The following is a 23,963-nucleotide window of genomic DNA, read 5'->3' on the forward strand; positions in this document are numbered from 1 at the left end:
GTCCTCTATTGACTTTTACATTTGCCTCTCCACCTCCAAGTTCTGGATCCAGCAGCAGGCAATCCCAGAAGGTGCATTCTCTCACCAGAAACCCCCAATAGTGCTCGTGAGATTTCCAGATCAAAGGCTTCAGTTTAAACAATCCACTAACATCATTGAAAGGTGAGAATCACAGGATAAGACCCCCAATTTGAAAATTCAGGAGGTTTGCATAAACTGCTGAATGTAGCGGGGGCTTGTGTGAACTACATTTGAATCCCAAAACTTTCTTGGCTCATCAATAGCTCGTGTAGAGATGCTGTGGTCTTAAAAGGTGTAGCTCTCTAATGCTCAGGGGAAATAACAGTACTTACCTCCCTGCCATATTCAGATAGTCTAACAACCAGAAATGAATGTAGCTTTGCCAATTCCCTCCACACTCCTTTGGAGAGTGGTGCCATCCATGGGGATTAAGCCAGGACAGTATGGCTGGCCCCAGGATGAGCTGGGTTTTACAAGTTTCTGAGGGTATGTCTACATAGCAACGATATTTTGAAATAACAGCCGTTATTTCAAAATAACTTTCCTAGCGTCTACACAAGCCAACTGCTATTTCGAAATTAATTCGAAATACCGGAGGGCTTATTTCGAAATTGGTAAACCTCATTCCATGAGGAATAGTGACAATTTTGAAATTGCTATTTCGAAATAAGCACTGTGTAGATGCTTAATTTGAAATAGGGGGCCTTCAGCCCTTCCCAGGGTGCCCTGCTGGCCTCCCTGGCCACAAGATAACTTCTGACCTGATGCCCTGCCGGAACCAATTCATAAGCCAATGTTCAGGAAGCATGGGTGGGGAGGCAAATTAGTCTTGATAAGAAACCACTGAGACTTCATCTAAAACTCACACCAACACTCAGCTGAACCGCAACACAAAACAACCAGTTCTGGCTGGCCTTAAATGTGATTCAGCATCCAATCAGTCTGGACACACTATTTAAAAATAGCAAAAAGCTATTTCGAAATGCATTTTGTGTGTAGATGCGTTATTTCGAAATAAGATATTTCAAAATAACTATTTCGAAATAACGCTGTAGTGTAGACATACCCTGAAAGACAAATCTCCAACGCCATAGCACCATCTCTGGGCTTTGCGTCACTGATCCCTTAGAGGACAATCAATCCCTAATTCCTTTAGGTCTCCCATGCAAATTCTACCACAAGGTCTCCCCTCTTTAGCAAGTGAGCATATCTGAGCAAGAAGCTCCATGTGGCACAGCCAGAGTCACACACAAAGTGCTAACTCTTGGTGATGTGGAGAGCACTGTGATTATTTGGGCCTCACGGCCCTTGCCCAAAAGTCCAGCTGCAAGGAAACAAGCCACGTGAGTACAAAGCAAACACGGCCAGGCCTTGGGTCTGACCTCCGCTGTTTGAACACTAAGTCCTCTAGCGTGGAGGGAATTGTAAGGGCGTAAAGGTGCTGATACCGGCGCCACTTTACTCAAACAACACTATAAACATCCTGCAACCAGCAGACTTGCCTCCCCACTTGGCAGCCGCATCAGTTTTACTGCCTGTTAAGTTCAATCGGTGCAAGACACAGGCTTTGCCTCGCTGACAGCCACCTCCATGTCACTCCGGTTCACTGCTCCTTTCCCACTCCATCATCAGAAGGAGTCCCCCGTGCCGAGCAGAGGCCCTTCACCACCAGCCCAAGCTCCGGCGTGAGTGAGGGCTGGTGACTTTCCCTCAGTGAGTCTCCGTGCTAGGCTCTGGTGCCCCTCTGCTTCCTGCCCCTCAACGATTCCAAGCCACAATGGGGTTTCCACACGTTGCCATGGCAAGCGTGAAGTGTGACATCACCTCAGGACCCATTGCAGGGGAGGGTAAATACACCTATCCTCATCTTGGCCGTCACTGAGGACTGACCCTAGGCCTTGCTCAAGGATGGAGTCTGAGCCTCTACTGCTCAAGCGAAAGGGCTAAGCTCCCTCGCAAGCCCCAATAGCAGACGTGTATCTGCGCATCAGGCACACAGAGCAAGGCGGCACAATAGGCACTCAACAGTGTGTTACGTGCACTACACTGAGTGGCAGAGGATGGGCGCTGGTTGGCACAGCTGTGCTCAGCCTGGCACACTCGCACAGCTGCCCCAGGGAAGCGGGGAACTTCTCCAGTAAAACATTGGCCCGGTAGGTGGTCTTCACACATCCAGGGTTTCACAATGGCTGGGAGCAGCAAAGGATGGCACGGCTGCCAATGGAACCATTTCCTTCCAGCCATTTACAGGCCTTGCCAGGATCTCTAATTGCTCCACCACCATTGTGGGTGCTACAGACCCTTAAAATCGCTGCTTTCTGGCGCGATCAAAAGGGACACCAGGGAGTACTCCACCAGTCGGTCACTGCCATTGGGGAAGCCGTTTCGAAGTGGACGAGCAGCTGGACCTGCCTGGGCCTAGGCAAACACAGCCAACACTATGTCTTTAAAGCCACTTCAGTGCAGATGTTGTTTCCATGGTAACTAGTGGACCAAATACATTAGTGTTTCTAATAATAAACCAAACCTTTATCTTGGAAAATGTGCTTTCCCCACCCCTCCCTTTTCCTAAATTAAACCGGCATTTATCGAGCGAGGTGTAATTAGTAAATAATTGGAAGGGCCTAGTAACTCCTAGCGCCCGAGCAGATGGAAAATGTCACAAGAGGGCCGGTGTTCATTTGTGCACCTGGGATCTGCACAGAAACATATATATATATATATTTAAATTCCAAACTAAAGACATTGGGATGACTCTGTGGGCCCCCGCGGCAAAGCCCCAGAACCAAGCTGGCATACGCTCCTCGTTCCAAGTGCTCAGGCATAACTCCGCTTTGCAGCTGGGATCGGATCTAGGAATCCTTTACTTTTTCAGAAGCCAACATTTGCTTCCCTTTAAATAAAGCAAAAGAAACTTCTCTCTCTCGCGCACACACACACTCTCACACACTGTCTCTGTCTGTCTGTCTGTCTGTCTCTCTCTAAACAACAACCAACAAGTCACCGGAGTAATACATTTCAGGGGCTACCGATCAGGAACGATCTGCAGCCAGAGATCACAGCAAGGTTGAGAGGGGGGAAAGGAAGGGTGTACAACTAGGGGGAGGGAGTGCTGCAAAATAAGACACGTGCAAAGATTAACGGACAACGGTGCAGATGCCAGCCTGTGCAAGTCTTCCTCACAACATTCATATTCAAATTCACTGTGCAGGGAGGGAGCAGGGTCAGGGGCGTCCCCGGAAACCAACTGTTCGATCACTGCTGCAGCACCCCAAGTTATTCCATCGTGCACATTCCGTCTCGTGCTAAAACTGAGGGAGGGCCAGGGAGGGTGGCAGCGGGGCGAATGTGCGGCTGGAATCTGCTCTCTGTCTCCCAAGGGCTGGCTGCCCCCAAAAGATCCTGAGTGAAGGAATCGGCGGCACTTCAATGCAGCAGGCGTCCTCGGCTGGGTTTGTTTTTAGGTCACAGCCTGTCAGCCGCACATCTGAGCCGCTTTGCCGTGTTCTCGTATGTCGATATTGTCACGTCTACGCGCACACTTGCTTGTCTCTCTCACCAGTAGAAGTTGGTCCAATAAAAGATATTACCTCCCCCACCTTGTCTCTCTCTTCACACACACACACACCACACACACCCCCCTCCAGCAGCATCCTGGTCCCTCCTCCCCTCACACACCCAGGCTGGTATTGGCGATTGATTGTCATTTAAATGTCACACGCTGGATGCTGTGCCATTCTCGGCTGAGATTTTTTTCCCTCCCTCTCCTTTCTTTCTTGGCATTCGGTGGCTCTTTCTTCATTGTATGGCATTGGCAGGACTTACCATGTCTGAGCTGAGCTGGGCTAAGATGGCGAAGGTAGAGAGTCTCTCACAGAGGCATTTAGTTCGGAAGGAATCGACCGGGACTGTTCGGCAGCCGCGCCAGGACCAGGCACCAAGCTGGGAGGAGGAGGAGGAGGAGGATCTGTTAAGGGAGGGGGTGGCAAAGTGCAGAGAGGCGAGAGAGACAGAGAGAGAGAGAGCAGAGGGGGGAGAGAGGAGAGAGGGAGAGACAGAGTGAGAGGAGGCAGCAAAAAGCAAACCCATCACCAACAAAACGCAGAAGACAGGATCACAGCACTGACCCCCCCCCTCCTCCTCAGCCACTGGGAGCATCGCCTCCCCCAACAAGCTGGGCTCCTATCCGGGCACACAGCTCCTCTCCCTCTGCAACAGCTCCTCACCCCTGCAACACCCCCCACCCCTGCAATATCCCCATCGCAGCACACAGCCCCCACACCCGCAACACCCCCATCCCAGCACACCCCTCACTCCCGCGATACCCCCATCCCAGCACACAGCCCCCACTACCACAACACCCCCATCCCAGCACACAGCCCCCACTACCACAACACCCCCATCCCAGCACACAGCCCCCACTACCACAACACCCCCATCCCAGTACACAGCCCCCACTACCACAACATCCCCATCCCAGCACACAGCCCCCACTACCACAACATCCCCATCCCAGCACACAGCCCCCACTACCACAACACCCCCATCCCAGCACACAGCCCCCACTACCACAACACCCCATCCCAGTACACAGCCCCCACTACCACAACACCCCCATCCCAGCACACAGCCCCCACTACCACAACACCCCATCCCAGTACACAGCCCCCACTACCACAACACCCCCATCCCAGCACACAGCCCCCACTACCACAACACCCCCATCCCAGCACACAGCTCCCACACCCGCAACACCCCCATCCCAGTACACAGCCCCCACTACCACAACATCCCCATCCCAGTACACAGCCCCCACACCCCAACACACCCATCCCAGCACACAGCCCCCACTACCACAACATCCCCATCCCAGCACACAGCCCCCACTACCACAACACCCCCATCCCAGCACAGCCCCCACTACCACAACACCCCCATCCCAGCACAGCCCCCACTACCACAACACCCCATCCCAGCACACAGCCCCCACTACCACAACACCCCCATCCCAGTACACAGCCCCCACTACCACAACATCCCCATCCCAGTACACAGCCCCCACTACCACAACACCCCCATCCCAGCACACAGCCCCCACTACCACAACACCCCCATCCCAGCACACAGCTCCCACACCCGCAACACCCCCATCCCAGTACACAGCCCCCACTACCACAACACCTCCATCCCAGCACACAGCCCCCACTACCACAACACCTCCATCCCAGCACACAGCTCCCACACCCGCAACATCCCCATCCCAGTACACAGCCCCCAGCCCTACAACACCCCCATCCCTCACCTCAGGATGCAGATTCCCTCTTCTAGCATGTCCCCCATTCTAGCACCCACAGCTCCCCTCCCTATCCCAGCACACACAGATCCTCTGTCCCTTCCCCCAGCAGCACCCCCATCTCAGGACACACAGCTCCCCTCCCCCATCTCAGCACAAGCAGCTCCCCTCTCCCCTCCCAGCACACGCAGCTCCCTCCCCATCTCAGCACACGCAGCTCTCCTCCCCCTCCCAACACACACAGCTCCCCTCCCCCATCTCAGCACACACAGCTCCCCTCTCCCCTCCCAGCACACACAGCTCCCCTCCCGCCTCCCAACACACACAGCTCCCCTCTCCCCTCCCAGCACACGCAGCTCCCTCCCCATCTCAGCACACGCAGCTCCCCTCCCCCCTCCCAACACACACAGCTCCCCTCCCCCATCTCAGCACACGCAGCTCCCCTCTCCCCTCCCAACACACACAGCTCCCCTCCCCCATCTCAGCACACGCAGCTCCCCTCTCCCCTCCCAACACACACAGCTTCCCTCTCCCCTCCCAGCACACGCAGCTCCCTCCCCATCTCAGCACACGCAGCTCCCCTTCCCCATCTCAGCACACACAGCTCCCCTCCCCCTCCAGCACACACAGCTCCCCTCCCCCATCTCAACACACACAGCTCCCCTCTCCCCTCCCAGCACACACAGCTCCCCTCCCCCCTCCCAGCTCCACCTCCCCCCCCATCTCAGCACACGCAGCTCCCCTCTCCCCTCCCAGCACACACAGCTTCCCTCTCCCCTCCCAGCACACGCAGCTCCCCTCCCCACTCCCAGCACACACAGCTCCCCTCCCCCATCTCAGCACACGCAGCTCCCCTCCCCATCTCAGCACACGCAGCTCCCCTCCCCCTCTCAACACACACAGCTCCCCTCTCCCCTCCCAGCACACACACACACAGCTCCCCTCCCCCATCTCAGCACACACAGCTCCCCTCCCCATCTCAGCACACGCAGCTCCCCTCCCCCATCTCAGCACACGCAGCTCCCCTCCCCCATCTCAGCACACGCAGCTCCCCTCCCCCTCCCAGCACACACAGCTCCCCTCCCCCATCTCAGCACACACAGCTCCCCTCCCCATCTCAGCACACACAGCTCCCCTCCCCATCTCAGCACACGCAGCTCCCCTCCCCCATCTCAGCACACGCAGCTCCCCTCCCCCATCTCAGCACACGCAGCTCCCCTCCCCCTCCCAGCACACGCAGCTCCCCTCCCCCATTCTCAGCACACACAGCTCCCCTCTCCCCTCCCAGCACACACAGCTGCCCTCCCCCATCTCAGCACACGCAGCTGCCCTCTCCCCTCCCAGCACACGCAGCTCCCCTCTCCCCTCCCAGCACATGCAGCTCCCTCCCCATCTCAGCACACACAGCTCCCTCCCCCTCCCAGCACACACAGCTCCCCTCCTCCATTCTCAGCACACACAGCTCCCCTCCCCTCCCAGCACACACAGCTCCCCTCCCCCATCTCAGCACACGCAGCTCCCCTCCCCCATCTCAGCACATGCAGCTCCCCTCTCCCCTCCCAGCACACACAGCTCCCCTCCCGCCTCCCAACACACACAGCTCCCCTCCCCCATTCTCAGCACACGCAGATCCCCTCCCCCTCCTAGCACACGCAGCTCCCCTTCCTCCTCCCAGCTCACACAGCTCCCCTCCCCCAGTATCACCCCTTCCCCATCACACACACTCCCTTTCTAAACTCTTGCAACCTCCTCCCGCCCCATCCTCCATTCCCGCACAGGACTCCCCTCTCCTTCCCTTTCCCTCCCTATCCCTGTAGAAAACCTTGGAGTTGCTCCCTTCCTCCTGTCCTGACACCTCCCTGTTCTTGCTCCCATCTCTTCTCCACATGGCCAAGGCAGGCTGCGTGGCCCACCCCACCCTCCCCAGCTCTGGGAGAAACGGGGCTCGAGGAGGGGTGTTCAGGCACCAATCTCGCCTGTCCTGCAAAGGCCATGGGACGCCCGGATGCAGGGATCCGGACCGTCTGAGCTGACACATGTAGGGCAACAGAGGAAGAGAGAGCACAAGAGAACCTGAAGATGGAGAAATGCCCTGGGGGCATCCATGCCAGGGTCACAGAGGGCCAGGCACAGTGGAGGGTTTCTTATGTCCGTCCTGCAAGGCAGGCGGCTGGGGCTAATTGCTGCTGGCTTGGGGCTGACTGAAAAACTCTGCTGTTGCTGCTGACAGAGGATGGGAGCAGGGAAGGGTGCCGGAGAAAGGGAAGGAAGCGTGCGCTTTTACAGGGGTTCACCACAGCCTGCGCTGCCCCAAGCTAAATGGGACGCCCTCGACCCAGCCCCCTGCCTCCTTGTTCCAGCAGCCAGGGATGGAAGGGACCGGCCCGAGCTGGATTGTGCCCTACAAACTGACCATCAGTGCTCGGATGGGCTAGCTGTACTGGTCAGGGAGCTGTGAGATGGGAGGGTCTCAAAGCTCAAACTCCAGCCCCTATCCGGAAGTCAGCACAGCACTGAAACGGCCCCACAGCATGAGTCCTGGAGGCAGTATTGATTTTGTTCGTTTGATTTTTTTTTATGTGGAGACATGCCCCGAGTCAACCACCCCCCAGGAATATCCTAAATGCAGTCTGGATCTGCCTGGCAGTCGAGAGCATGTCTACACTGGAGTTACTGTTGCTCTAGCATGGAGAAGCCTCGGTTTGTACTCCACGCTGTACACATACATGACAAGAAACAATGCCTGGCCTAAACTGTGCACAACCTAACTGAACAAGACAGGCGAAGGCTGGGAGGGGAACCTGAGAATTGACACCCATGTTCATTACTGAGCTTGTGCCCTCCAGCATGGCTAAGACATAAATGTGTGCTGCTGGTCATTTTACAGCAGCCTAGGGTTAAACACAACATTAGTGTCCTGCAACGCACCTTTGTGTGGCATCAGTGATAGAATTTCCAGTCCTGTTTGTTAACACATGTGAAAGGGTTACCTAGTGGGCAGTGCGTGTTCCAGGTCCCACCCGCTGCTGGTCCACAGAGATAGGAGCCCCAGTTGTAGCAACTGTTTTTAGCTGTCTGTTTCGATCTCCAAGATGGCAGCCATCACATAAGCATGACTGAAATGTCAAGTAGGCATTCCCCAAAAGGCACAGCTACCAAACTCAGGGGCTGTGTCTACATTGCATGCTTCTTGCGCAAGAACAACCATTCTTGTGCAAAAACTTGCCAGCTGTCTACACTGCACGCGTGTTCTTACACAAGTAAATTTACAGTATAGCGTTGGAAAACAGGGCTTCTTCCAGAAGAGTTATTCCTCTCCTCAGGAGGAATAAGCCTCTTGAGCAAGAGCTCTTCCACAAGAGGGCAGTGTAGACAGGCAACATGAATTTCTTGCGATGGTTAAATGGCCATCAGAGCTTTCTTGTGCAAGAGAGCGTCCACACTGCCATGGATGCTCTTGTGCAAAAGCACATGGCAGTGTTGACGCTCTCTTGTGGAAGATTTTTTGCACAAGACCTCTTCCGCAAAACTGTTCTTGCGCAAAAAGCCTGCAGTGTAGACGTAGCCTGAGAGTAATGAGACCAAACTATATGTGCTGTGAGTTAACCATCCGTTGCCTCATATTCAAGCATTGTCTGACTAGATCTTAATACAAAGTAAAGCTCCAGTGGTCCCCGGTTCAAATCACCCACAAAAGCTCAGAAGATGTGAATAGGAGAGACACATTGACAGACTTAAGGAATGACATCATTTGTAACGGATTCTTTTGGGGAAACTCCAGGCAAAATGTCACAAAAATTCCACAGCTTGAAGGCACCCACTGTAAGGGCCAGATCACCCCACGCCAATGCATTCACAGAAGGGTTGGAAACCATGGGAATTGCTGGCGGCGGGGTGGAACAAAGCTATGTGCAATCCAATCAGGGCTCCATCAGAGCAAACGGAAGGGCATAGCTGCAGAATCACAGGGAAATACTTGTGAGAATGAATGTCACACTCCAGCTGTGGAATGATTTTGCTGCACCATCAGCCGTCCTCTCAGGAGAGAGCTAAGTGCCAGCAGAGAGCCACAGGCAGGACAGCTCCAGATGGAGGCCTGCTGACATGGAGCCCGGGGTACATAACAGATGGACTGGACTTCTGCGCAGATGCCTTTGCCTTTGGCAGATGCACCATGATTTGTGGGTGCTCCTTGCAGGATTCCGGCTGTCCGTAGCCCACGAGGTCCATACTATTCCTACAAAGCAGCAACTCTCTCCCCATGTGGCATAATGGAGCCTCCTTCCACACCATCCTTCTGCCTCATCAGCAGGTAGGCAAAACATGGGCCTTGGTTTCAGAGGAAGAGCTGAGAAGAGCGTTAACTGAATTGAAATTGAAATGCAAAGGTCTGAGTATGAACAGAGCAAAGCAGAATGAAGAACCTCAAACAGCCCCTTCTGCTACTGAATCCAAAGGGCAGCTGGGGGGACAGCTACACCTTTATCTGTATCACCTTCAAACTAGCATACCCTGGAAGAAGCAGAATAAAATGGCTTCCTCCAGCGAGATCAAGCGCAGCAGGTGAAGACAGCATGATGGAGGCATAAGAAAGCAGAGGAGACTGGAATGCAGGAAGAGGAAGTGATACCACAGGATGGAGGACCATAACACTCACATTCCATAATGCAAATAAGGACTCAGGGGTCAGGCAAACAGCCAAAGTTCAATGTCACTTGGTTAACGGAAGATACATATCATAATACTGTGTGGAATTTGCAGCAGTGTGGAATTAAGAGTCCAGTCCCAAATGGCCATTGACAGGCAGGGAGGAAGTGGTCATGAATTTGTTTTAGGTAGATTCATAGATTATAAAACCAGACGGGACTATAACACAGGTGCATAGAACAGGCCAGAGAACTGTCCTCAATTAATCCCTGTTTGCACCAGAGCAGAACTTGTAGAAAAACATCCAACCTTGGTTTAAAAATTGTCAGTGCTGGAGAATTCACCACAAACTTTGATAAGATTTCAAATAGTCAATTACCCTGTTAAAACGAAATTGCAGCTTCGTTCTAGTCTGAATTTGGCTAGCTTCAATTTCCAGGTTCCTGATCTTACTCTACCTGTCTCTATTAAAAAAGCCCTCTAATAGGAAATTTCTGTTCCTCATGTAGATACTTATAAACCGTGATCAAGTTACCCCTTAACCTTTTTGTTAAGCTAAACAGGTTGAATTCTTTCAGACTTTCATTACAAGGCATGACTCAGAAGAACAGCCATTTTAATCTGTATCTGCAAAAACAACAAGGAGTCATTAAAGACTAAAGGTACGTCTACACTTGCTCCCTAGTTCGAACTAGGCAATGTAGGCGACTGAAATTGCTAATGAAGCAGGGATTTAAATATCCCGCGCTTCATTAGCATGACCTCGCCGGCGCATTACTCCGCTCAACAGCTGTTTCGAAAGTGAAAGTGCGCCCCGGGACATGTTAATTTGAACCAAACCCCTTGGTTCGAACTAACGTTACTCCTCATTTTTTGGTAGAGGGTGGAGGGAGGGGCACCCAGACATCAGCACCCCCTCTTCCTCTTCTTCCTGTGCCCTGCACAGCAAACAGGAGGCTCCCAGGGGTAAAAGGCACCTCCAAGGCAGAGGGCAGGAGCAGCACGGCAGTGCTGAGAGGGGCAGATGAAGTGCCAACACTTGACAGACTCCTGGCCAAACCTCGCAGGATCACCTCTCAAAGGTTCCAAGATCTACCAGTCGATCCCGATCAACTGCTTGGTGACCACTACTTTATGGAATGGATTTATGGACATAAATATACCTAACTCAAAGGTGCTTTGAGCAAATTATTTCATGCAACCTATCAATCTCCATGTCATAATCCGCTGGTTCTGTTTATCTTATCTTGGTCTGTGTATCACTCGTGTATGTAAAATTAGACACGCGGAGAAGGGAATACTTTATGGGGGTTTTTTAAATGTGTAAATGGAAAGCCATCAAATGGGATGCCTCAGTGTCTGGGCAGTCATATCCAAATAGCCTTTTGTCCTTAAGTCTTAGCAGTGGTTGGTAGGGAGCAGCCAGGTGACTCCCCATGAAATAAGGGAATTCTTTAAAAGAATAGGAAGGTAAGAGTCTTGTCTTTGGGAGGGCTGGACACACCCGAGGAGGGTGAACCAGAGACCTAAGGGTGAGAGACCTGGTTTTGCAGGTGCAGCTGGAACACAAACAGTTTTAGGGTGAGTTTATAATAAGTTTGTGCTGAGGATTTAATGTTCGAATTAGCTCAGCATTTTCTGTTACTTTTGAGTTTGTAATAGACTTTGCTTTGCCCGTTCTCACTTATTACCACTTAAATCCTGCTGCTTGTGCTTAATAAAATCACTTTTATTTTCTATCAAACCCAGGGGGGAGGGGGAAACGGACCAGTGTGTACATTCCCCCTTTTCATTGCTAAAGGGGGCTTACTCAAATAATTCATTGGGGGATTTGATCCCATTTGGGGAGTGGTAGCCCAGGAAGCTGGGCCCAAAGCTACACTCTCCCTGGACCTGAAGAGGTTCGGTGCCTGTACTACTTCTTGGAGCAGGGACGGGGGCAGGGATCTCAGCTCGGGGTCTTGGTTGGGGGAGACCAGTGGAGCTGGCCCAGCAGGTCCCGGTGGCGAGAAGCCCCAGAGAGCAGAAGGCGAGTGGCAGTGGCTGTTTCAGCCCTCCAGGAGGCACCCCCAAGATATCTTCTGTGACCCAATAACATCACAATAACATCTTAAATGACTGCTTTTTGGAGCAGCTGGTTCTGGGACCCACAAGAGGAGAGGCAAGTCTTGAGTGCAGGATCTGATCCAAGAAGTGAATATAGCTAAACCACTTGGAAATAGTGACCATAATATAATAAAAATTAACATCCCCATGGTGGGAAAAGCACCACGTCAGCCCAGCACTGTTGCATTTAATTTCACTTCCTCTCTAAACAAAGTTGGTTTTTTTTTTAACCACTGGAGACTTTGTTCTCAAACAGTAGCATCTAATAAAATGCTCTTAATAAATTCCTGATTATCATTCACATTTTTCTAATTAAATTCTTTTTCCCACTTGCTTTGGCTCATTGCTGTTTTCAGCTTTGTGAAATTGACCATTTTAAAACACCACATTTATATATTACTAGTTTGGACTTTATTCTCTGTGCACTTAACAACTGAATGGATACATTTGCGTCAGTCATAGGCCTGGCCCAAATTCCCAACCCTAATTACCTCCAAGCTTCAAGGAAAACAGGGCATGGATCTGGGCTGTACAAGTTTACTGGGCCAAACTGAAACATCAAGTCCAAGCACGCCTACAACTTAGCACAGTTCCCATCCCATTTCTAGACATAGTAAAGCAACTCATATATCTAAAGCACATAGCGGCATGCAGAAAAGGAAATGTTTTATAATAACCATGATTTGCTTTTATTGGACATGATCTAATGTCCACTGAAATCAGTGGAGAGAATCTCATTGAATTCAATGTGCATTGGCTCAAAGCCATATAGTTCTTATATTAAAAGCCACTATAAATTACTTAAGGGGCAGTGTGGGATATTCTGGGTCAGATGTTCATCTGGTATACATTGGCATAGTCATAGAATAATGGAATCACGGAACACTAACATTGGAAGGGACCTCGAGAAGTCATCGAGTCCAGTCCCCTGCCCTCATGGCAGGACCAAGCACCGTCTAGATCAGTGGTTCCCAAACTTTTCGGTATCATACCCCCTTTTTGATTTTTGAGACACCCTCATGCTCCCCCTCCCCAAAAATATAGCAGCAAAACTTGTTAAGAAAAAAAATTGGTCTTTTCAGAGCAGAGCAGGCATTGCCCTTTTAAGGCGGCCATTTTGAAGTTTGCCCCCGCCACCCTGGATAGACAGATTGGGCTCTTTCTTGGGGGGGGGGGGGAATATTGACAGGAAGGGGAGGCTGGGTCACCTCACTCCCCTGGAATTTCTTCACATCCCTCCAGTGGGGTGCACCCCCCAGTTTGGGAACCCAGGATCTAAATCATCCCTGATAGATGTCTGTCTCACCTGCTCTTAAATATGTCCAGAGATGGAGTTTCCACAACCTCCCTAGGCAATTTATTCCAGTGTTTCACCACCCTGACCGTGAGGAAGTTTTTCCTAAGGTCCAGCTTAAAACTGCCTTGCTGCAATTTTTCTCCCTTCTCCTTGTAACACCCTTTTAGATACCTGAAAACTGCTCTCGTGTCCCCTCTCAGTCTTCTCTTTTCCAAACTAAACAAGCCCAATTCCTTCAGTCTTCCCTCATAGCTCAAGCTCTCTAGATCTTTAATAATTTTTGTTGCTCTTCTCTGGACCCTCTCCAGTTTCTCCACATCTTTCTTCAAGTGTGGTGCCCAGAACTGGACACAATACTCCAACTGAGGCCTAATCAGCACAAAGTGGAGCAGAAGAATGACTTCTCGTGTCTTGCTCACAATACTCCTTCCTATTAATGCATCCCAGAATCATGTTTGCTTTTTTTGCAATAGTGTCCCACTATTGACTCATATTTAGCTTTTGGTCCACTATGACCCCTAGATCCCTTTGTACAATACTCCTTCCTAGGCAGTTGCTTCCCATTCTGTATGTCTGAAATGAATTGTTCCTTCCTAAGTGGAGTACTTTGCATTTGTCCTTATTAAACTTCATCCTTATTCAATTTCATCCTAGTACACTGAAGTAAGTGGAGCTATGCCTATTTACCTGTTGAGGATGTGACCACCTATTATCAGAGATCCCTGGTTATTTCAAAATAACGGGCAGCTTATTCCGCCATCTCAGTAACCCTCATTCCATGAGGATTAAGGGGCATTTCAGAATAGCGTATTATTTCAAAATTTGGTGGTAAATTATGAAATAAGCTATTTCGAAATACACTTGAAATAAGCAATTTACGTAGTGCAAATTGCGTAGCTTTTTTCGAGCTAAGGGTGCTGTGCAGACACACTTCTAGAGAGCATTCTGTCTTCAGGAACTTTATAAAATGATCCAAATCCAACCTTGAGCACAGGACCAGTACAAGACCGTTAGAGCATTAAATCCCAAAGGTTTGATCGTCACTTTACTCCCTTGTGCCTGCCCTCTGCCCAGGGAGAGATTTCACCTACAAATGAACCAATTCACACAACACGCACAGCAAAGTAGGCCAGGACATAGTATTATCCCCATTTTACAGGAAGAGAAACTGAAACAGTGCGCTTCGGTCCTCCAAAGTTGCCAACTCTTGCCGTTTTTTCTGAAGGCTTGAAATGGTTGATGTTTTCATTTAAGACACAGCCCTTACAGCTAAATACTTTGTGTGTGAATCTTAGCATTCAGGGTTGTTTTTTTAAGTTTTTAGCCCTCATAGTTGTTCAGAAAAGCCTAAAAACATGACCCGCATGTGACCTAACAGCTCAGAAACCCAGGAAATTAAAATCAATACGTGTTAGTTTAACATCTTCTCATTTTTAAGCCAGTCGCATGGTTTTTGGGAGCCTGGCTCGTGACTGCTGAACATCTGGGGCTGACTGTGCTGAGGGGTCTCGCTTAACACCACCATGAGTCAACGTTATAGCAGACTGCAAACGACAGAGAATGGACGCTGCTAAATAGGCTGTCTTGTGCCGTCTTACTCATGGAAAATTCCCACTCGTTCCAATGCATCACTGGATTTCTGACTGCAGTGGGACTATGAGCAAGGAGAAGAGTCTCCACCAGAGCCAAGGGAGCCCAAGGCCGATGGGATCGGTGGGGCCTTTGCCTTAGTAAGAAACGGTAAGATGTGGGGCCCAGCCAATTCATTAGAAATCCCACTTAGTTTAGCGTAGAATGAAGGCCTCAAAGTGTTTCTCCCATGCACATTGCAACACGCACATTGCAGCTCTGCTTAGACTAAGCCTCTGCTGGAAGTGACAGTACTGACGTTGTTATGACCTCATCCAAAGCACACAGGAGCCCAGGGGAAGCTGTCCATGGATGTCAGTGGGTGTTCGAACTGGGTTGTGTTCACCCCACACAAAGCACAGCTGGTAAATTAGGTAAATAATTAACTAGATAGGCTACCCCTGAGAAAGAGACAGGGATCGAAGGACTGGTTGAAGTTGGACACCAGGAGAGGAAAAAAAGGAGGGTCAGTTTCAAAGCTAGTAAGTTGACAGCTGAAAGGGAGTTGCAGTCATTCCCTAGGAGCAGGGAGGAGTATTTGAGGCTACTAGTCTGCAGAAGGAAACTGGAGCGGATACAACCAGTGTTCCCTCTAAGGCTACATCTACACTATAGGGTTTTTGGACAATAATGGCCGTTTTTGTGCCAAAACCCATGGAGTGTCCACACCAATTTTGTGCAAGAAAATTTACAGTAGAACGGCAGAAGAGAGGGCTTTTTGTGGTATAGGTATATTTCTTTCTATGAGGAATAACTCCTTTTTGTGCAAGAGTCCTTGCGCAAAAAGGTGTGTGTAGATGCTCAACAGCAGTTTCCTGCACAAAAAAAGCCTATCTGAAAAAGTACAGGTGATCTGATGGCCATTTTGTGAATGGCCATCAGAGCTTTCTTGTGCAAGAGCGTCCGTGCAGTGTGGATGCTCTCTTGTGCAAAAGTGCATCACTTTTGCGATGCACTTTTGTAGTATGGATGTGCTTTTGCTCAAGAAGTTTTTGCGGAAGATTTCTTCCACAAAAAGCTTCTTGTGCAAAAAGCCTGCAGTGTAGATGTAGCCTAAGATTTTCCATCCATGAGCGGAGTGAGTTTTGTCCTGTGCACCAATATTAATGTCATGTGTGTTTATTCGGATGTAGGCCACCGTGGCAGGCACCCAAGTTATTAACAAATATATATAGAAAATGTTATGCAAGAAAGAATATTAAGATTCATGAAAATGGAGATCCAGTAGTACTTTACATAAAAAATAATGCTCACAAATATTCCAGTATGTGCCAGACTAGACAGATAACCTTTTCTCCTTGTAAAACCAAGCCTCAAATAAACTGCCAGATAAGATCTGAACCCCCTTTCCACTGCCCAGTGTCAATCAATTGATAATATGAAGAAAATTCAAGTAGGCAGAAAGTTGGCATGCAGTGAGGGCGTAAATTAGACAAGAATAAGTTAAAAATGGGAAGTGTAAAAGAGGAGAAAATCAATAAGGGAAGGAGGGAGGGGAGAAGATGAGAGAACAAAACCCAGGATTAGAAAAAGAGGAAGAAGTGGGATAAGAAAGTGAGGAAAAAGGGAAACTAAAAATTATTAGAAAAATGACACAAAAAATGACGTATGTCGCAGGGGAAGGAAAGACGGAAAGGAAAGAAAGAACAGAATTAACCCAACACAGACATGGTGGATACTTAATAGAAAGCTGCAACAGGGTCGGAGGAAAAGCACAGTTGCCCAGACTAGTGGACAGGTGAGGGTTCACCTACCAGCCCCTGGGGAAGTAGTACAGGCCACACAATGCAGCACAGACTGCCTAGTATGGTTGTCCAGTGGGATTTGGCCCCCAGAAAGGGGAGGACTACAGTGACTTGGCCAGAAGGCTAAGTCACAAAGAAGCACCTTGAGTCCCAGGGAAAGTGGAATCACAAGGCAAAGAAAGGGATGTCAGACCCGGGTGGAGGTACCCAGTGGCAAACATACCACATGACTAGGTCCTATGAGCAGTGTGTACATGTGCATTTGGAACCCACACACCTGCTGGGCGTGCCCATCTAGGAGCACCCAAACCACCTACAGGGAGAATAATGAATATCCTCTGTAGCCATAGCTGAGCGGCTACTGGCCTTTAGCTCGTGCAGTAGATGCTCAGGCACTAAACTCCAGGGCGACGTCTACACTGGCATGATTTTCCAGAAATGCTTTTAACGGAAAAGTTTTCCGTTAAAAGCATTTTCGGAAAAGCACGTCTAGATTGGCAGGATGCTTTTCCGCAAAAGCACTTTTTGCGGAAAAGCACCCATGGCCAATCTAGACGCGGTTTTCCGCAAAAAAGCCCCGATCGCCATTTTTGCGATGGGGGCTTTTTTGCGGAAAACAGTACTATGCTGTCAACACTGGCCCTTTTGCCCGAATGGGAGCAGCATAGTATTTCCGCAAGAACACTGACGATCTTACATGAGATCGTCAGTGCTTTTCCGGAAATTCAAGCGGCCGGCGTAGACAGCTGGCAAGTTTTTCTGCAAAAGCAGATGATTTTGTGGAAAAACTTGCCAGTCTAGACACAGTCCAGAAGTCCCAGGTTCATTTCCACCTACAGACATCCAGGATCTGCTGACATTACAGTGTACCATATGTGATTCAGTTCTGAGCAGGGTACCTCACCAGTAAGGCTGTTCTTTTGGGCTGATGTATGTGCCTGTTTGTACTTTCCCAGGAATGGATCAAGTTTCAGTTAACCCTTTCAGACAAAAACAAAAGGCAGCAGGGGGTGGGGAGGAGAAGTCCTCTGCAAAACCTTTGATTCCATCCACGGTTGCCCCTAGTTCTGTGAGGGGGAGGAAGGGGGTTCCTGAGCATTACCTACAAATATTAAAGCCTGCAATGCCGAAGGACAAAAGAGGAACTAATTAGGGTGTCATAAAGGTGGAGGTGTAATAAGAGGAAATTTACAAAGGGGAAAATTTACATGGGGATATCAGGAAAATTCTTCCCAACAGTGAAATATAATAGACTGTGGAATGGGCAACACAGAGGTGAGGAAAGTGTAAATTTGAGAATATATCAGTGAGTGCTGGATGCATTAGCAGCACACCTCTAAGGTCTGTGGGTTCAAATTCACACCCAGTCCATTCCACCAGGACAAAATTTGAGTACTGGTTTTCACGATGGATGTAAACACTGAGAATCTAATTCGAGAAAGCAACTTACGACATAGTCCCATGGACTTCCACTAGAGTTAAGTACAGGCTTACAGACCCTCCTGGACAGTGATTAATAGCGAATTAAGGGCTTTGTTGTAGGAACTGGCCTGGAACAGAAAGAAGCTTTAAAACAATGGAGTGTATACTTAAGGCTTAAATAATATGTAAATGCTTCCTGATTCACAGGGGCTTTTTTCTTCCCTCTCCAGTAAATTGACAGGTCAGTCGAGAGCTTGGCTGAGATCCATCCAGCAGCTTGATTATTAATTTGGAGAGCTGGAGACCAAGTCAAAGTTAATCCCTTTTTCAGGATTCCCAAAGCAATTTTCTTTTCCAGAGAAAGGCCACTGCAAAGCTCCTTCCGAACACTCTGGAAGTGCGAACGGGGCTGCCTTTGTACAACTAGCTTGGAATAAAATTCATTTTGTCTTGATGAGTGAGTTCTGGCCATGGTTTCTCTGGGACCTCACAGTTAGCGTCGGAGTTTAATGAATCCTGGGGAAAGGGGAAAGCAAGAGCTTTCTTCCTTTCCTTTTCTCTTTCAGGAAAAAAAATACAGGGTGAAAAAAAAATCTAATTAGAATCCTGAACCAGCGACGGAGAATTCTGCCAGTTTACAAATGAACACAAATTACACATTAAAGTAAAGAGGAGCAAAAATCAACCTCCCGTTTCAAATACTATGAAAGTTCTAAACTTTCTGATCCAAAGTCCAGCATCTATTAGAATTGATACCTATAATGTTAATGACGACTGGAGACTGACCTATTTTCGCACCTCTCCCCCTAGGAACCAGAATGAGGCCCGTAGGGTAGAAGGTCTCTCACACAAGCTACTAAACATGCAATAAACAGTAATGACTTTCAGCAATTGCTCCAATGATTTGGAGCCAGATCCTGCTCTCAATACCATTAATTTAAATCCAAAGTGACTACACTTGAGTCAGCTTGGATTTAAATTGATGTAACTGGGAGCAAAACTTGCCCTATAGAATTGAAAGATGGTTCATCACCAGGAAACCTGAATCTCTAAGGCTACATTTAGACTGCAAGGGTAAGTTGGAAAAACAAACACAATTTGCGGGACGCAAATGGCGTCTCTTTTTCTGCTTTACTGTCAAAAGAGACTTTTCCAAAATTTGGTGTATCTACATGGTGCCAAATTTCAGAAAAGAGTGCTCTTTTGACACGTCCCTTATTCCTCATAAAATGAGATTTACAGGGAGGGTGAAAAAGCGCATCCGGTTTTTCGAATTTTTTTCCGAAAAAGTGGATGTGTTCCTTGGACGCGGCATTGCTTTTCCAAGATACTTCCAGTATTCCGGAAAAGCAGTGCAGTCTAGACATAGCCTAAATTTTCTGCCAGTGTGTGTAACTGGTGTTACTTTATTAAATTTAGTGAAACCGAGCATTCAGTCATCTACAGTGGAGTAAATATCATTGGCCCCATTTTACAGATGGGAACACCGAGTCACAGAGAGGTTACATGACCCTTCTAAGGTCACCCAGAGGGCAATTAGTAGAACCACAGTTTTCCAAATCACTGTCTGGTTTTCTATTCACAAAGCAACCGTACTTTTCAATCAACAACCTTGACCATATGCCATTTCAGTGACTGAGTACCTGAGACTAACATGTTTCTTTACAAAAGCTTTCCAGAGCCACTTTAAAGTGGAGATGAAAGAATTTCCATTTTAACTCAGCTGTGAAAGTGTCTACCATTGGTATCATAGTTTCCCCCACCTTCACCGGTATTTACCTAATGTCAAGGACCACATTTCATTCACAAAGTCAAATGCGCTCTGTGAGCCAGAAGGTTTTTCCTCCAATCAGAAATATCCTTCAGTGCCAGCGTATTACCCAATATGGTTTAAAGTGGGATTTAACTGTCAGGTAAGCGTTCTGCTAGATCCCTGAATTCCATCCAACTGCAGCTGCTTCTACATATCCTTGGCTTAAAACCCTTTTCTCACACCACTCTCTGCAGCACACATCGGGCAGTGCAAAAAACAACTTGAAAGAATCTATTATTAGATTAGCAACTATTATTAAATTAACTCTTTTTTTTAAAGACAGATATTGATCTGCTTAGTCCAGGCACAGAAAGTGAATCCTGACGAAGGATATCACGTTTTCAGAGGCTTGTAACTGAAAATCAGCTTGGCTGATTTGCTTCAGATTTTAATCAAATAAAATAAAGGTCCTGCTGACCTGAGAATCAACTCGGGAATTATCAGGTATATGGGAAGCTTTTTTGGGGCCGGGGAGGGAGGAAGGAAGAGGGGCGGAAGTTAAAAATGAGGCTCTCTGCCAGCTGCAAATCCATAATCATGTCTAACGGAACTGCAGCATTTTGCAAAGGACAAGGTTACTTACTCTCCACAAATTAGCCACAGAAAAATGAAACAGGCCATATGCAGCTTCCACTCTGAAACCTTAATTAACACAAACAACATTAAATGCACAAAGAAACGTTTGCATATTGCCATCAAGATAAAGCATATGGCTGGCTAAATACCCGTAAGATTATCTGGAGCTAATCTTTTCAGACATCATAAATACAGCTGATGCAGAGTCATCAAGGCGCCCATCAGAGTGCCAGCACGTTCCACCGTAAAGGAAACTCACAGCTTACTGGGCAGCAAAGGCTTTTCACCCCATCCTAGCCCTGAGTTTAAAATGCATGTCAAAATCCAGAGCACAGGGCTGATTACTAATCGGTATCTACTTGCTCTACATCAATACTGTATCTGTGTTGTAAAGCCTGAAAGTCAACTTTTGCATAGCACCTAGTACAATGGGGCTATGGTCCAGCACTTGGCTTGTAAAGGCTACCCACCATAATAAAAATAATATTAATACAATAAACATATCGGGTGTTCTATTCTATCTTTGGAGTCTTGCCAACTCCACCTGCTCAAAAATGCGGAATCGGATCTCAACAGAATCAAGAGGTTGCCTTAACTAAAAAAAGATCATCATGGGAAGTCTTTGGATTTGCCTTCTGGCTTTTCGCCTGTGAGGATCACGTGGTCAAGCTTTTCTCTACAACCATGAGGGCTAGAGACTGATGAAAACAGAGATTCCCATGTAAAACACATGAGTTTAGGAACTAGGGCTTGCACAAAAAGCACCCAATAAAGCAAGACTCTCAATAAAATCCCCAAAGTTGGCGCACTGCACGTGTCCGTCTCTCTCATGCCTGTCCCTTGGTTAATTGCTATAGGAGACTATGGAGTGTACCACCCATCTTGGGCCTCTGATGTAGCGTTCCAACCTCTTCATCTTATGCCAACTGTCCACAACTGCAAGGAGACGATATAGCAGCTAGGAACCATAGGAGGTAAGGAAGCCCTAAACATATCCGTATAATTGGCTGCAGGAAGGAGGAGGAAAAAGAGTGACGCCCTTGGGTTGTGTGGATCCTCCTGATGTGCTAGCTCCACTATTTTAAGAGCCACAGTGAGCACAGAAAAGAAAATCAGAGGCATCAGACGGTAGAGCAGTGGACACACCATTGTAAGGGGATCACAATCTTTGCTCGGGACACTGGGGAACACTCCATAGGGAATCCTCTACATTGGCCTCCGGGGAATGGACAAGATGTTCACTCGGGCCAGTGGAGTCTCTCCAGTTGGACATCTAGCTCTCCCCGCCCCCCCCCCCCCCGACAAATAAGAAGATAAGACCAGAGTGGGATAGTTCTGCCTCCATGTCACTTCTATGTGCAGTTCCCAGCCGTTATCTCAACAGCGGCTCTTCTGCATGCGGGGTCTGTCTACACTATGCCAAGGGAGCCGCTCTGGGGCCCCAAACGCTACAGTTTGCACGCGGATATTTCAGTAGGGGCTATGAAACACGGACAGAAGCAGGACTTCACTGAGCAGCCGATGGACCACGCAGCACGGCGGGGCGCTCTCAAAAGTGCCCTTCCGTAATGAGCACGAACAGAAAGAGAGCAAGTTCCAATGGAAAATGTAATCTAGCCCCCCCCTTCCCAGCTCTGCTAGGGGCTTTGCACCTCTGATTTCTCATCCACCATGGGAAGCAGAGTATGGCCCCATGCACAACTCTGCAAAGGATTGTGGGAGATCCTGCTTGAGCCTGTCCTAAACACAGCTGCTCTGGTGCTACCGATAATCATAGGATCGCTGTTCCTCAAAGCGGCCCCCTCACTCAACTGCGGAAAAGGGCACACCGCTTCCTGACAATCCTTTCCTGACATTGCTCTCAGGACGCACCAAGCAGCTGATCATCCGGAGAACCCGCCAGAGCTCAGGGGTTTTGGAGAGTTAAAAAAGTTTTCTTCGTCATGCAGGCGCCAATGCGTGGCACACCCCAGTTATGAACATTAGCCCTGAAACACTTGCACTGAATACTTCAAGAGAAAGTGTTCTCCTGGAGAAATGAAGATAGAGTCAGGCAAGCAGTATATCTAACCCGGCCCACATTTATAAGAAGGGCCCAGCGGACGTCCCAAATCTCTGGGGAAATCATGCGGGGGATGAATTGGGAAACCAGCCAGTGGCTCTGCTTATATGCCAATCCCTCCCCCAATAGGAACGGCACGGCAAACAGCACTAACACCCTGGCGACTCAAACGCTGGATAATAACGGCTGCACATAGAAATGAAATCAATTGGAGTTAGGTACTTCAATATCTTTGAGGACCTGGGCCTCAGATAATACAGCGTTGATGGGCAAGTAGCTAGACAGATAGCTTAGAATCGACAGACCAATTCAGGCCTTATTCAATATATATTTGGCTAGCTGGAAAATGCCAGCCTTCTAGAGTCATTGGATTGCAGGGAAATCTTTCTCTTCCAAGGGAGCGGTGATACAAACTGAAGATACCGGTCACTTCCCACGGACTTTAGAGCTCTTCATACAAGGACAGTTAGCCGGCACAGGAAGAAGGACACACGTATCATCATGTTGTTGCTTAAGCTTAATATTCACAGCTAATCAGAGAGGTGCATGAAAAGGACCTTTCTACTAGTACAGGCCTTGAGAATGACACCCACCCAGCCGGAGATCTGAAATTCTGCACGGTGCATTTCATTGAAAGACACTGAGCTCCTGGCAAAAGCAATAATGCCCACAGCCTGCAGCAGAAGAATTGTAAAAGGAGCAGGAATTTAGGCCCCTTTTTCTTGAAGGCTGCTGGTTAAAGCACTGGGCTGGGATTCTGGGGCCCTGCATTAAGTTCTTGCCTCTGTCACAGAATCACTAGGTGACCTTTAGCAAGTCACTTAATCTCTTTGTGATAAAATTTTTCACCTGTAACAAGGACTTACCAATCGTTCCTTTTCCTCTTCTTTGACTGTCTTGTCTATTTAAACCGCATAGTCATTGAGGCGAGGACTAACACCTCCCACAATGGAGTCCTGCTCTTGGCTTACACCTCTGGGTGTGACTGTAGAACAAATGTTAATAAGACCCAGTCCCAGACGCGGAGAGTACACAGGACCCACGCAGCGGGTCAGTAAAAGCACCGGCTCCCTCGAACCAATCCGCACTAGTTCCTCCAGGTGATCCTGCTTCCCAGAAAGCTAAATCACACGCTTTAAATGGCTCAGTGCAAGACAACACAATAAAGAGGCAAGATGAAATAAATCAAGCAAATGAGAGTGGGGCCAGAGGGAGCCGGAGGACGGGTAAAGAAATTAAATCAAGAAGCCAAACTAAAGGTGCTTCAGGCACAGATGAATTAGAGACTAACCGTCACTGGGAGAAGATGCAGGTTTTAAAGGCACAAATGGCTATAAAGCCCTCAGCAGCAT

At 48.7% G+C, this 23,963-nt stretch overlaps 1 protein-coding gene across 9 annotated transcripts in view; it reads right to left on the bottom strand.

Moving 5' to 3' along the window:
• Window positions 1–23,963, bottom strand: part of ADGRB1 (adhesion G protein-coupled receptor B1) — a 423,364-nt gene that overhangs the window by 103,579 nt on the left and 295,822 nt on the right. For all 9 annotated transcript variants that reach the window (XM_075920015.2, XM_075920016.2, XM_075920018.2 and 6 more), the window contains one exon: window positions 3,847–3,988. In XM_075920015.2, coding sequence (XP_075776130.2) covers window positions 3,847–3,988 — 142 coding nt within the window. The remainder of the gene's footprint in view (window positions 1–3,846; window positions 3,989–23,963) is intronic.

Source organism: Pelodiscus sinensis, chromosome 2 (genome assembly GCF_052426305.1).
Source record: "Pelodiscus sinensis isolate ZL-2025 chromosome 2, ASM5242630v1, whole genome shotgun sequence".
NCBI lineage: Eukaryota > Metazoa > Chordata > Testudines > Trionychidae > Pelodiscus > Pelodiscus sinensis.